Source organism: Pseudoliparis swirei, chromosome 2 (genome assembly GCF_029220125.1).
Source record: "Pseudoliparis swirei isolate HS2019 ecotype Mariana Trench chromosome 2, NWPU_hadal_v1, whole genome shotgun sequence".
In the NCBI taxonomy this organism is placed as follows: domain Eukaryota; kingdom Metazoa; phylum Chordata; class Actinopteri; order Perciformes; family Liparidae; genus Pseudoliparis; species Pseudoliparis swirei.
This window is the reverse complement of record NC_079389.1, coordinates 16,082,165-16,097,009: the sequence shown is the minus strand read 5'-3', so window position 1 is coordinate 16,097,009 and position 14,845 is coordinate 16,082,165. Positions and strand designations below refer to the sequence as shown.

General features: G+C 41.8%; 1 protein-coding gene across 5 annotated transcripts in view; it reads right to left on the bottom strand.

Annotated features, from left to right (window-relative positions):
- myo1b (myosin IB) overlaps positions 1–14,845 on the bottom strand; it is a 56,882-nt gene that overhangs the window by 37,399 nt on the left and 4,638 nt on the right. For all 5 annotated transcript variants that reach the window (XM_056424549.1, XM_056424540.1, XM_056424558.1 and 2 more), the window contains exons 2-3: positions 11,421–11,567; positions 8,927–9,042 (exon numbers count right to left, since the gene is read on the bottom strand). In XM_056424549.1, coding sequence (XP_056280524.1) covers positions 8,927–9,042; positions 11,421–11,546 — 242 coding nt within the window. In that variant the 5' untranslated portion in view covers positions 11,547–11,567. The remainder of the gene's footprint in view (positions 1–8,926; positions 9,043–11,420; positions 11,568–14,845) is intronic.

Sequence of the window (14,845 nt, the reverse complement as noted above, 5' to 3'; positions counted from 1 at the left end):
AGGTAAGAATATTCAAAGATTTTACATAAATATGACTGCATAGTTTTATTCATTGTGATATCGGAGATGAATGCTAACATAACCAAAAGAATGACAACATTTAGTTTAGATGAAATACCGATCGCGTTTTCAGCCTATATACGTTGTTTTCTAAATGTTTGAATGGAGTACGTGTGATCGAATACAATATTGTTGACAACACCAAAAAGCTACATATTCATAATTTACATTGGAACGTGTAATTCATCACAAGAGACTTCGCTTGCTTCGCCCTTATACTGGAGCTGCGAGCGTGGAGTGGCACTATATGACATTGCGTAATCACTGCCAGAAAGCAGGTCAAAGTACATCCGCCCCGGATCGGGCGGCCCCAGAGTCCTACATAGCGGAGTTATTTCCCCACAGACCCCCGATGGCAATGGCGAAGGTGCAAATCGCCATATTAAAAGTCATTGTAGCGGCACAATTTTTTTCAAGCTGTTATTTTAAGGTACAATTGTTGCATAATGTTACTTTAAGGTAAATTGTATGCCATCCTACTCAAGAATTGGCCCAAGTTAGCAATTCTTAAATTAGGACTATTTTGTAATTGCTCAATCTGATCCAAAGATACGATTCATGAATGCAATTAGAATACATGTTTCTGTATTACCAAAAGTCCTTTAAGATAAGATACGATTTCAGACTTCGGGAAGTGTTGTTGTCGACTAGACCTGCTGCCACGATGCTAAAATGAAGCAGTCTGGTATGAATGGTTGCATCATCCACTTTAATACATTTGCATTTTATTCTTCAGTTGAAGTGGGTGGACAAAGTAACACGCACACACTTTTTCCATCATGTCTCTCGAGGTTCGCCCCGCTCACAATTACGCCAACACACATGCTGGAGAGGACTCACTCTGCCCACCTGAGTGAAAATGCCATTTCAACAAGTGCCTACTTAAATCTACCTACGCTCAGGTTCTGTGGGGGCAATTTATGTAGGCCTCTTTGAAAGCAGTATTATATAAGTCCACATCAGTGTCCACATGGTATGAGTGGTTACCGAATAACTGAAACTGGATGCACTGATTGAAACAGATGTGAGAGCCGTGCTTGTCCGTGGCTCATATCTTTTATGTGATGGTAAGAAACAAGGATATAAAACAAATGTAGGTGACTGCATTATTTCGTCAGATTAAGAAACAGCTTTTCACTTCAGCATTCTGAAGGCAAGACCAATACCAAGGGTGCGAATGAATTTGGTTGAGCTGCCAAAACATAATCCTTTAAAATTAGAGGGAATTTCCAACTTTTATTTTTTGATCAGTGTTCCAACTGACGACACTGGAAAGGTAACCACACCTATGATTCAGCACACGGCTCCAAAGTCCATCCTACCCACGCTATGTTACCATGGCTCTTTTATCTTAACCAAACATCCTGCATATAAAAACAGTCTTATGGCTCAGTCTAGATCATTTATGACTCAGACAAATGCTTTAATGTCTGCTTGGTGTCGCACAATAAAAGTGGCATACTCAATGTCCTCTTATAAACCTGGCAGCGGTTTAACACAAAGAAGTCTGAAGTGATGCCGGGGCCTCACACACACCGACAATCCATCTCATGGAGCGAAATACGGGACAAGCCGCGTTCAGTTTCATGAAAAAGGTTGAGAAAGTAGTCATAATGCAAACACGCGTAGGACGAGCCGGCTTAGAGGGAATGCTTTCAGTGCGATCCTCATGCAGGCACTGGGTACAAGAAGCCCACTCCTCCACGCGTGATCCCTGGTCATCTTCTGCGCTTTGGGACATAAGCGCGGGCCTTCCACTGGAAACTGCAGTTATAGCACGATCCAATGTAATGTGCTTTTCCTGTTGTCTGGATAAAAAGAGATACTTTATTTTGTGTTATATTATGTTTGGGACAATATAGGATCTTAACTAGAGATGCACGATCAGGTTTTTGGTGCCGATCACTGAAATCAGTATCTGCCGATCCGATAATACCGATCACGGTGTCGATTGAAGCATTCTATTTATTGTGTAGCATTATTGCCTAGGACTATGACGAAATACATATATAAAGCAACTCAAACATTAAAGAAATTACCGATTTCTTTAAACATTTAGGACTTTTACTTTGAAAAATTTCCTAATTGATACATTAAAATTGTTTGATTGCTAATGTAGGGGATTTCAGATATGTATGGAACACATCTGCATCATTCATTTCCTGGAACTCTTGGGGAAATCTATTTACAGGACTTTTTTTAACATACAAAAGTCTGACTTATTTTTATAAACTCTTCCTTGGTACAGTAAAAATGTTTTAATGTTAGCATAATTTAAGCTAAATCTCAGAAACGATCTATAAAGATACAAAATCAGTTCATTGTTTACTTTTATATGTTAGTGTATGATTTGTCGACATCTTATTTTGATAAACGGATGTTCGGTGCGTGAGGATCCCCTCGTGGACCTCTCACTCTGCGGCCCTCGCCGGGCGCATTGTCTCCGTTGCGGTGCGCTGCGATTGAAACGTCTCTGATAATTCTCGCAGATGTTACGTCATCTGATCGGCCGTTTTGAGAACACCGATCAAAACCGATAATGGGAATATCGGCCGATATGGATCGGCGCCGATCAGATCGGTGCATCCCTAATCTTAACATCGTACTCATTCTGGAGATATTACAAACCTATGCATTACCGTGCAGAGTAATAAAGAAGTTACATAAAAGCACAGCTCAGATCTTTGCCAAACTGAGTAAAAGAGCTACAATCCCAAGTGACCCGAGTATCATCATAAGGCATGCTATAGCCTATAATGAGCATTGCATAGCACGCGCCTCACGACATAAATTAAAGGAGATAACGAAAGAGGGAGACAATACTGCTAGGTGTCAAACCTCTAGTGTACAACAAAGCAGATTTCATAGCCAAGCTGTCCTAACCATGTGCATAACGGCTGAACACCGCGATATATGCCTTGCACGGGGCCTCTTTGCTCCATTAGACAGTCGGGATGCCCCCCTGCAACCAATGCCCTCGTGGCACTAGGTATTGAGCGCAGAGAGCATCAGGGGTCTCAATACCTCATTAAACGTCGGGAAATACGATCCTACCCGAGAGACGTGGGGCACACACACACACACACACTGACAGAGAGAGAGAGATAGATTCTGGCTTGGGCAGCTGGGGACATACAAACAAATGACTCCAGGCCATCTGTAGTGCTGCTGTCCGTGGAGAAAGGCCACTGATTAGTTAATCTCTAATGCTTCGACTTTGTGTCGAGGGGAGGAAAACACCTGCCAGTTAATTCTGAGGCGCCTCATCTGGGCAAAGGAGCATTTTGCTAAATTAGCCGGCAGAGGAAATGACGAACACATGAGTGGTCCTCTAAAAACCCAGCTGGAGATTTTATTCACATTTCCAGTGACATGCAGTCACATGCAATTCTTTTTTTTCCCCTTTTGGTTTTGATGAAATTACATTTCAGTTCAATCACATTTTTCAATATTACAAAAATGTGAGACTGAAATTTCCTGACATAATTTAAATACATTTTGCATTTAGTTTTGAATTGTTGATATGAAACATGTCACTTTCTCTGGAAAAGTGATAATTGCCATTTAGATTCTCTTTATAAACACCTGCACATACAAAAGAATCACAATCTCTACAATGTGATTTGGTAAACGTCACGACAACTGCATCCACCTTTTTCACAATTGATCAATATGCACCGTAATAGTCTCAGGCTTGGAAAGAGCCAGGCGATATCTACAATAGGCCCAACTCTAATTAGGATGAAACTCAACAGGCAATTAGTCTACTAACAAGTTTAGAGATAGGGGACCAGCTGCAGTGCTCCCTCCAGCTGATGGGCACACACACAAACACATACCTCTATTTGTCTAGGGATTACAAGAGCAGGTGTGAAATGGATGAAAAGACACACACACACACGCTCACACACACGCTCATGCAAAAACACCACCACTCATACACAAAGTGTATATATACGGGATCCGTGGAGCTGCAGACACACCAGCATTGAACCAATAATGATGCAAGGGCATTAAATAACAAAGGTAGCACGTTTGTCAAAACCAACAGTTTTTACAGTTTAACCAATAACCTTGAAGATACATTCATCTTTCATCTCATCCCAACAGTGGGCGCTGCCAACAAACACGGTTGTGTTATTTACACTGTGCTACCGTCTCTGAAGGGGGTTTGATTGGAGCAATTATCTGTTGCTTGTTATGTGTTCTGCCAAATCCATTTGCAGTGACAGTAAGGTGAGAAATTCAATGGCAGCACTAATGCAAAAAAATTAAGTAAGTTCAATAAAAACACTACAATACTGATATTAGGATCAATGAAGACATCTTTTTCCCTTTAATATGTTCCTAAAAGAAATCCCATTCAACATCCATCAGGCTGGGAGATATTATCTCTGCCAACAATCAAGTGAGAACAATTATTTTTCATTAATCTGAAGGCAATTATGTTTCTTTGATTTTTATATACAAATGGTCATCGCTAGCATCCAATTACCGTATTTTTTGCACTATAGGGCGCACTAGATTATAAGGCGCACTGTCAATGAATGGTCTATTTTCGATCTTTTTTCATATATAAAGCGCACCGGACTATAAGGCGCATTAAGCGGAAAAAAAACAGTCAGATAAGTCAGTCGATCAAACTTTATTAAACGCGTTCACAATAATTCTCAACATTATTCAAACGTTAATGAGCGTATTCACAATAACTACCAACCTTATTCAGTTGTATTTTGGGATCCTTATACACACACTGTAATATTATGGTGAAGCACAGTATTGTAACGGACTGAGGGAAATGTTATGTCCGGATGTAAGTGAACGTCTCACGAGCTGGTAGCTGTGAGGCGTGTCTGTGATTGGACAGCGAGTGATGTTGTTGTTGTGTGTTGTTGTGTTCCGCGGGTTCGGAGCAGAGCTATGACCCGGAGCAGACGTGAAGCTGGTTTTGAGGTTTCACGGCGGTTTGTTGTCGTTTTGGCGTAGGCTACGGCCAACAGTAGCTTGTTCTATGTTCCTTGAATAAACACCCTATAAGCCATCTACGTCTCGTAGCGTTCCTGACCCAGGGTCGCTACAGTATGTATTACTCCGCGACGCTCCTGGCTACGGTAGCCGTAATGCTGCAAGCGGTGCGGCTTTGTAGTTTACCAAAGTCGTACTAAAACATTTTGATTTAGTGCCGTGAGCGCCTTGTACCACACAAAATCGCTTAGAGGTCAGTAAACAAAACCAGAATTGATCCATATATACGGCGCTTCGGATTATAAGGCGCACTGTCGTTTTTTGAGAAAATTAAAGGCTTTTAAGTGCGCCCTATAGTGCAAAAAATACGGTAGTGTTTTTATTGATGTCGTTTGCTTTCCTGCAGAGCCATAGGTCAGGAAAATAAAATAAAATAAAAATACTGGTGAACGCGCTTGGGGAAATGGTGAAACCTCGAGTTGCCCAACACCTGAACAGAACCAGGACGAGAAAAGTAGTCCACTCAGCAAGTCCATGAGGTTTCTTATATACAACCCAACATCGTTAGGAGCGATGGCAAATTCAAACATCCCTGTGAACTGCTTTGGTCTTGACTGGTGCAACCCGAGCTGCTGATGATTTACTGTTCAAGTGTCTGATGAGGCAAAACAGGAAGAGGAAGATTCCTAGGACCCCCTGATGTTACCTTGATTAGAGCCAAACACTGATCCCTTCAGTCAATGCAGTGATAAAGCCCCTCAGCCACTTGAAGTTCAGCCATGCAAAAGAAACATCAGGAATTCTACTTTCCTTAAAGTGCACAAAAAAGAAACACTAAATGTTCAGATGTATAATAAAGGAGAATCTGTCATGCAAGCCACATATTCAGGCATTGTTTTATTAAACTTGACCTTGTTCAAAATTAAAATGTAGCAGTCTTTGCTGCACAGCTGCATGACTGCAGAGCTAAAAAATAAATAAAAAATAGGCTACAATACAAATATATTACAGGCATGATTCTACATTACAGGCAGATTATCATTGTTTGTCATTTCAAAAGTTACTTACTCAATTGTCTAATACATTTATTGTTCTGTCGCCTTAAATAACGTACCCAAGTTAAGGTGAAAGATAATCATTTGCCTTGCGTTTAAGGCCCGACACGCCACGTATTTAAATCCCCTGTAGTGATGCTTGCTCTCCGCTCTGAATACCAGTCAAGTCAAATATATTCAAATCACAATATCAAATGTATTCCCAAACTACAGCTGTCCAGCTGCTTCTAGATTTATGCAAGAGCGCATTTAACAAAAAACCCAACGTTGACCAAGACATTGTCAATATGGAAACGGTTAAGCACCAACACACTATGGTTAGCAGTTCTGAGTAAGGGAACGCAATACTAACGAGTTGCACTTCCTTTCCGGCCCTGGAAGATCTCTTTCTGAGTCATGCGCCACCGAGCAACTGTCATAGGGGTAAATGGAGCGCCACCTCCAACACTGTAAACTTGCCATTGGGCTTCCTGCACTTAAAGCCCCATAATGGAGTTTTTCCCTTTTAGCGCCCCCTTCAGTTTTGGATGTATTTAACGTTTACTTCAGTGTCGTAAATACCCAGTTACGATAGATGCAGCCTCGCATACACTTGTATTGATGACCAGACGAAGTCAGAAACCAAGAAATGATGTCAACCGATAAGGTAAGAATATTCAAAGATTTTACATAAATATGACTGCATAGTTTTATTCATTGTGATATCGGAGATGAATGCTAACATAACCAAAAGAATGACAACATTTAGTTTAGATGAAATACCGATCGCGTTTTCAGCCTATATACGTTGTTTTCTAAATGTGGAGTACGTGTGATCGAATACAATATTGTTGACAACACCAAAAAGCTACATATTCATAATTTACATTGGAACGTGTAATTCATTACAAGAGACTTCGCCCTTATACTGTAGCTGCGAGCGTGGACTGGCACTATATGACATTGCGTAATCACTGCCAGAAAGCAGGTCGAAGTACATCCGCCCCGGATCGGGCGGCCCCAGAATCCTACATAGCGGAGTTATTTCCCCACAGACCCCCGATGGCAATAGCGGAGGCGCAAATCGCCATACTAAAAGTCATTTGTAGCGGCACAATTTTTTTCAAGCTGTTATTTTAAGGTACAATTGTTGCATAATGTTACTTTAAAGCAAATGAAAGTTAACATCTCGCTTCTCATACTTTATTTAGACAGCTTGTAGCTCCAGACGGAATAAATAAATGAGTTAACTGACGACGCGACGGTAACGTACGACAGGGACTGAAGCTCAAGCAGCCGAGAGGAAAGACATGGAGGCGACATTCAGAATAACTGTGCCGATGTATTTGACAGGACTGAGGGTTTAACATTACTTGGAGGATCAATGCAAAGCCCAGAGCTTGGTCCAGATGGCCTGAGCAGAGGACTAAGATCAATTTATGGAGCATGTTGATACAATCTGCCATTGACTGGTATTTTAGGTCCCGTTCAAGAGTCGGCCCAATTAAATGGAGTTTAATCTTCTGTACTTAAAGACTAATGGTAATGTGGTTTTCAGCATGTTTCGCAGATGTACATTCCAGTCAATAGAAAGCATTTATTTTTGACAGGGTAGAGCAAGACCTCCATCGCTCCAACATTCATTACATCCATCCATTTATCAGTCAAGAACTTAAAAAAGGAAACATACCAGTGATATCACAGGTTTCAATGTTAGTATGGTATGGAATTCACACTGAAAAATGCTCTGCTATTTAGCCTTTAGCAACTATCGAAATTATCTTGTGATAATGAGCACAGAGATGGTAATGGAGCAGAGAGCATTTTTTTTAAGTGCTTGTCCACTGCCAAACAGCAATGTTGTTTATATGCAGCAACATTAACATTCCTTGGGGTGCCCTTCGAGCAACGTACATGTTTAGTCATGGTCAGAGTTTACAGAAGCGATAAATCGGTTGGGAACACGTGGGAAATGTTGGCATCTGCATATTTTACAGATAAAAAGAATGACAAAAGACATCCTTTATCCACTTCCAGTGCAACATTTGTGTTTCAGGCATTAGTCAGTTAGATACTGTGTGCAATAATGCGCTCCGTTTACAAGAGCACACAGACACAGCTGTGCACCAACAAAAGCACATATAGTAATTTCATTTTGTTGATGGGGAACTTAATGGTAAGTTGCAATCCCTCAACATGTAGCTCTGGATACCTCCTAAATACTTGATGAATATATTTAATACAGTGCAGCTGACCATGAGAAAACCTTATACAAACCAGAAAAAGAGGCAAAACATCTTGAAATGGTGTCATGACAGTTGTGTATAGCTGGCTGTAAAGTAAAGCCATGGAGCAGGCTTTTGTCTGCAGGGTGTATGTCTGCTCTGGGACCAAAGCACTCTCGTTCTTCAAGCCGTCCGAGGGGCTCGCTGCAGCCTAGACACATCTGGCTAATTGACGAGTGCCAGGCTTTGTTTTATCTCGGAAGCCTCACAGCAATGTTGACTAAATGTTGCCAATGGACAGATGGCGTGCCACGGTACTGAATGGCCAGCAAGTGCACCAGAGTGACTCTTCGTGCCAGTGTGTCTTTGATCTCAACCCCCTCATTAATCACCAGGTCCAAATTGATAATCCTTACAGAGGTTTGGCAAAGAAAAGTATCTTCAACAGACAGATGCCAGTTCCTGCTCAAAACATTCAGACTAGCAATGCCTTGAAGTGTCATATGCACCAGTTATATGCTGCAGCAAATGAAAGACACCCAATTAAAACCTCAGTGTCAAAAGTCCAAGTGGCCTAAAGCAGGACATACAATTCTGATAGATACGGAGGGATTTTGGAGGAGATCTGAGAGGCGGACTCACATGTGTGGCCTAAGTTCATAGAAGTTCCTGTTGCGGTACTCCTCCACTTTGTCTGGTGTGTAGATGGGCAAGGACCTGTAGGGGTTCATGGAGATCACCACACTGCCAATGTAAGTCTGCGGGGCAGAAGGAGAAATGAAAAGGTTAGTGAGTCTACTTTGACAGACAACTTTTTTTACCCCTCTGTCGATTTGGGTGCCAATTGTTAAGTCTTTGTGGGAGGAATTCTACATCAGCTTCTCCGAACTGGGTATTCTTAATGTGTTGATGAGGCACGCAGTTAAAAACAAGAACAAGTGTGTGGAATCTGTTGGCTAGACGGTAAACACAGACTGCAAAGAGATGCTGATGGCTGGTTTTAGCCAGTGTAAGTCGATGCGTTCATGTATTCATGACGCCAAATCGATGCCCAACATTTCATGTAACACCTAAGATGCTAAATAACATCCAAATCTTTCATGTAGCATTAGCCGAATACATAACATGCATTGAAAGCGCAGGATACCCAACAGGACAGCAGTGGGTTTTGTTCTCCTAATCAACCAAACAGCAGCCAACATAAAAAGCAGTGCCATAAAAGGTGTTCTTTTATGCAACAGTCGCACAGGTGCCGTTAAACAGATAACACTTCTCTCATGTTTGTGTAACCATCATCTTCATTGTCCTCCTACGCTCTCAACGGAGCCCAGAGAGCACTTTCAAACATCCACCTAAAACATTTGCTTTGTTTTCCGTGGTAATACCACGACCACCCACTGCCTCTTGTTCATAAGCCCCCTCGGGGCCAGAAGAGGCCATTTCAAGGGCAGAGGATAGGTAAAGGGAACATTTTTAAAAGTGTCCGAAAAGTAGAGCTCCTGGCCACAAGCACAAAGCACACAACAAATAATGTTTTTGCAAAGCAACTTGCAAGGGGCTTCCATAATAATAAATCGTATATTTTTTATATCACATCATAAAATAGTTATCATTAGCTCATGGCCATATAAACAGCCATGGACTGAGGGCGTCTCAACAATTTAAAAAACAAATGTAGAGTCTATAAACAAATAAACATTAAATATATATAAATCTTTCCCATCAAAAGTGATGTAATAATCTTTCCCATCAAAAGTGATGCATTTTTATTGAGATTCAATGCAGATTGCTTGGATGATTCATCACTTATCCTACAGCTACATAAATGAATCATTTTATCTGTCACTCAGTCCACAAATCAGTGCATAGATATGACTTCTGTTCATTGAAATATTGGCCATTGCTTATGTTAAAAATTATTGCAATATATATATATATAGCAATTAAATATCAAGAAATATAGATGCGAGTTAGACTTTTAGACACTCCCTTTAGGAGGGAGACCGGGACTGATCCTCCTGCGAAGGAAAAGAGGACATTACATCTAATCATGCAGCGCACAATGCAGAGCTAATCATGGTTCAAACAAAGTGGGCCTCAGGAATTAAATAAACATGAAACAGTAATTGATTCCTCTTGCTCAGAAAAAGAGGACGATTCAGACACGAGAAGTGGGGCACGAGTTAACGGGACTTCCTTCAACAGAATTATTGGATACATGATCCCCCTGCAAAACAAAGCCATGCTTCTTCTGCTGCGAGCTGTCATATGATAGTTTGGGGGGTGGGGGGGACCATTTGTGAGGAACGATGCCTCACAAGGGAAAAATGCATTCACATGCAAGAGTTGTACACCACAGATTTATTGGACAAGTATAGGTTTCGGTGCTTTTCCTGGTCATCACTCTTGAGGTGTAGCCCACGCCACCAAAAAGCTCCCGTTAAAAACTTGGAGCCATGATTTACCTTTCCATGAAAACGTAACGTTTTAAACTAAAAGTGTAAAAATCTGAAATACTGAGAGTGTGCACCTTTTGGAGGAGCGGTTATTAAATAAATATTTCGTTAATTGCATGCTTAGAGTCGTTCAACATTTAGGTCAACACGACACAGGAAAGAAAAAGCTCAAGCGCTTACAGTTTAGGACAGAAAATTGAGGGCATTGTAAATATGAAAACACGATTCCCACTCCCCAGCAGGATGTGGGCTGCATCTCGGCAAAATATCTAGCGCGCCGCGAAGGCAATCATCGCTATAAGAGGTGACATCATCCCTCGGGCCCGGAGCCCTGTGAGCCAAAAGGCAACCAGAGCAGAGCTGTAATCATCTAGGCTGACGTCGCGAGCAGCGAGCACAGTTCATCATCCCCGTACTTCTAAAGATGGCCAGCCAGCCCGTCAGTCCCTTCTTGTCTCTGAGCTCTGGCATTCATGCCTCATTTAAAAAAGGCATCATATACATTCTCTACTGATGGGATTCATGGATTGGTTGGTTAGTGTGGCCCGAGACTTAAATGAGTGAGGGAATGAAAGCAATGAAAGTATCTAATTGATTACTGAGGGACGCCGTCAGTCTTTAGAAGTAGGGACGAGCAGAATAAAATACAGTTTCATGACATGGATGTGGTAGAGACTTACGTAGATCTCATTGTGGTGAAAGCGGTTCCTCAGGTTCTCAATGAATGAGTCCTCGGACAGGGGTTCTAGGAGGACCATGTCGCCCACGCCGATCATGTTGTCTAGAAGTGACGTCTTCACCTCCATTTTGGCTGCAGGTGTCGCCCCCTGCACAGAAATACAGAAGAAAGAGATACATCACACACTGTCAATGAGGGGGGGGAGGGGATGTACCATGAGGAGTTTCTGACCACTAGTAGGCGCCATGAGAGAATGTTTGAGAGCAAACATTAAGGCGTTGTGATTCGCGCCGTCATGCTGATGGTCGGGTGGTGTAGAGCCAAAGTATGGCAAGGTGGGTGGAGAAGAAAACTGCCAGCAAACAAATCCGTAAACAACGCATGGCTTAAAATATTTATTAAAAAAATTTGCTTTGAATAAAATGCATTTGCTGGACTTCATGTGTTCTGGTGAAAAACGTACGTTCAAGAAAATTATCCAGTTATTATTATACCCATTATCTTACGTTTGTTGTCCATCATTGTGAGGGCTCCGACAAAAGGTCTTTGGAAAGGCATTCTCTGATCAGTAAGTAAACAGTCCTAAACTAAGCCAGTGCAAACAAACTCCGGCGTGGACATGTTTGTACAGCAGGGGTTTGACTCCTGGGGTGGAGCGGGGCCTTTTGATTGGCTATTCAGTTCCGTGGCATGTGAGAATGTCTCAGGCTGTTGCATAACTAAGGCACTTTGCCCTTGACCTCTGGTTGTCTGCTCAACTGGATCCTGCTCCTGTTTTGGGGATTCTTTTCAAAGAAACAGCCCCATAGACTTCATAGTTTTGTCTGCAGCACTCTTGCTTGTTTCAGCAATATAATATGTGTGGCCAGTAAAGGATCTGGGCTGAAGTGGACTGTGACAAAGATTCTGCTGGGGCTGGCAGTTTTTAGTCCAGTGTTGCCTCCCATCTCCTTTTGGACAGTAATCCCAATGCTATGGCGCTGGAGATAAAAGAGGGGCCTCGGATACATTCAGGGCCTTGATACAGGGCTTTGCTGCACTAAAAACCCAATGTCTGCTGTTGTGACAAGCGAACCACAGCCGGCTATTAGATGAGGCCATGTAGTCATCTATTGTTCACGGCGCTCTTGGTAACGTTTGTCTTTTCGTTGCCAGAAACAGACATTGGCTGGTACAGAATAAAGATTCGGCAGAACTACACTCACACTCACTCAGTTTTAGTATTATCAAAAGGGGGGGGGGGGGAATATGATGTTCTGCATGGATTATTATTACAGAAATATCCAATAATGCAGCCAAAGATGTGCTGTGTAAAAGGTTATGTTTTTGGGATTAAACACTGAATCAGAGAATATTAGAAAATGTGATTGGTCAACAGCCAAACGGAGATGACTCAGAGCGCCAACATTTCTGCACAAAACCCTCACTTTGTCTCCAAGACCTAACCCTCCATCAGCTGTCAAACCGAGTGTGTCTGCAGCGACTTCAGAGCCTCAAGACATTCTTGTAGAAATAGAAATGGATTCCCTGCGTAGTCTTCCACCTCACTTTTCCCCTGGCTTCTGTTCCCTCTGCAGGGCACAGAGGTATTGGACCAATGAGGTTGCCAGGCTCTTCGTGGGAGGCAAGATTCCAATTCCAAAACCACTCTCACTCAGCATGACAACAAATCTTGGAAGATGTGGGCCGAGACTGAGGTGGGAAGAATGTATAGATACTGATAGTTTATTGCAATCAAGATCTCGACTGAAGCTGGTACAAAGCATTGGGAGAAAAATGTGAGCACTTCAATCAACCGTCCAGTGAGGCCTGTAACGTTGTGCACGCCAACTACAGTGCAATGTGTGTCTGATGGCATTGTGTCAAACAATCCCAGCAACTGCTCATGTCTACCAGCGGCTTTGCTTGTCTGCAATGTTTTGAATCAAATCATTTCCTTTTCACATTGTTGCTAATTCTCTGGAGAGATGATCTTGCAACGTATGTTGTCCATCGGGTAGTATTATATCAGTTTAAATAAAATAGATTCCGCGAGTCGGAATTTATGATCAAATATTTATATAACTTACAATTACACTCAGTGCCTGACCATCTTTGAATATGGGTCATCCAGACAATCAGTTGATGGATGTATAAGCCCGCCACAAACCAAATACTGCAAAGTTAGTTAGCTGCCCAGCTACGGCAAACGTACCGACAGTAAGGGCTTTAACGCTCTCCTGTGAAAGTGCAGAGTATAGTATTAACAAACAGGAGTTTAAAAAAAGGACAAAGCCTACTCCTTGGTGAAAACAGATGCTGAAGCCCCAGATGACCCGGTGGATAATAGAATGGGCCCATGTCGCCCCAGTGCCTGGGCCACTCTGACCGACAACATATTGCATCTGTCTGCACCAGCCTGGATGCTGCATGCCCTGAGCTCCTTTGCTGATAACCCACTACCCCAGAATAGGAACTGGCTTCTAGGCAGAGTGTTACACAATCCCATTAATGGCAGTTGCTGCCTGCTGTTAGCTGGATCCAAAAGGGAGGGAGAATGTGAAAAAACCTGACAGCCTTGATTAAACTCAGGGGATTATCCTCACTGCAGAGATCAGAATATAGCTAGTCTATGTTGGTTATATATACACTACCGTTCAAAAGTTTGGGGTCACTTAGAAATGTCTTTATTTTTCAAAGAAAAGCAGTTTTTTCAATAAAGATAACATTAATCAAAAATACACACTATACATTGTTAATGTGGTAAATGACTATTCTAGGTGGAAACGTCTGGTTTCTAATGAAATATCTCCATCGGTGTATAGAGGCCCATTTCCATCAACTATCACTCCAGTGTTCTAATGGTACATTGTGTTTGCTAATCACCTTAGAAGACTAATGTCTGATTAGAAAACCCTTGTGCAATTATGTTAGCACAGCTGAAAACAGTTATGCTGGTGATATAAGCTATACAACTGGCCTTCCTTTGAGCTTGAAGTTTGAAGAACAAAATTAATACTTCAAATATTAATCATTATTTCTAACCTTGTCAATGTCTTGACTATATTTTCTATTCAATTTTCAATTCATTTGATGAATAAAAGTGAGTTTTCATGGAAGACACGAAATTGTCTGGATGACCCCAAACTTTTGAACGGTAGTGTATATATATATATTGTTAATGACTTTCAGATGAAAGCCAAAACAAATGTAGCCAACTCTTGTATCCGTCTAAATCAAGTGACCCTTTTTCAAATGACTAAATAACTGGATTAGAAGTGTCCCGCTTTATCAATCTCTGATGCATTTGGCATCAGAGAGATTGATTAAATCTCGTTGATGCCTGCTAAAGAGGTAAACATCACATGGTTTAGCTGCTATTAAATCGCAAATCTAAATCTCATGAAGTCAGTGACGTAGTGAAACTTATGGTCAAATACCCTTATC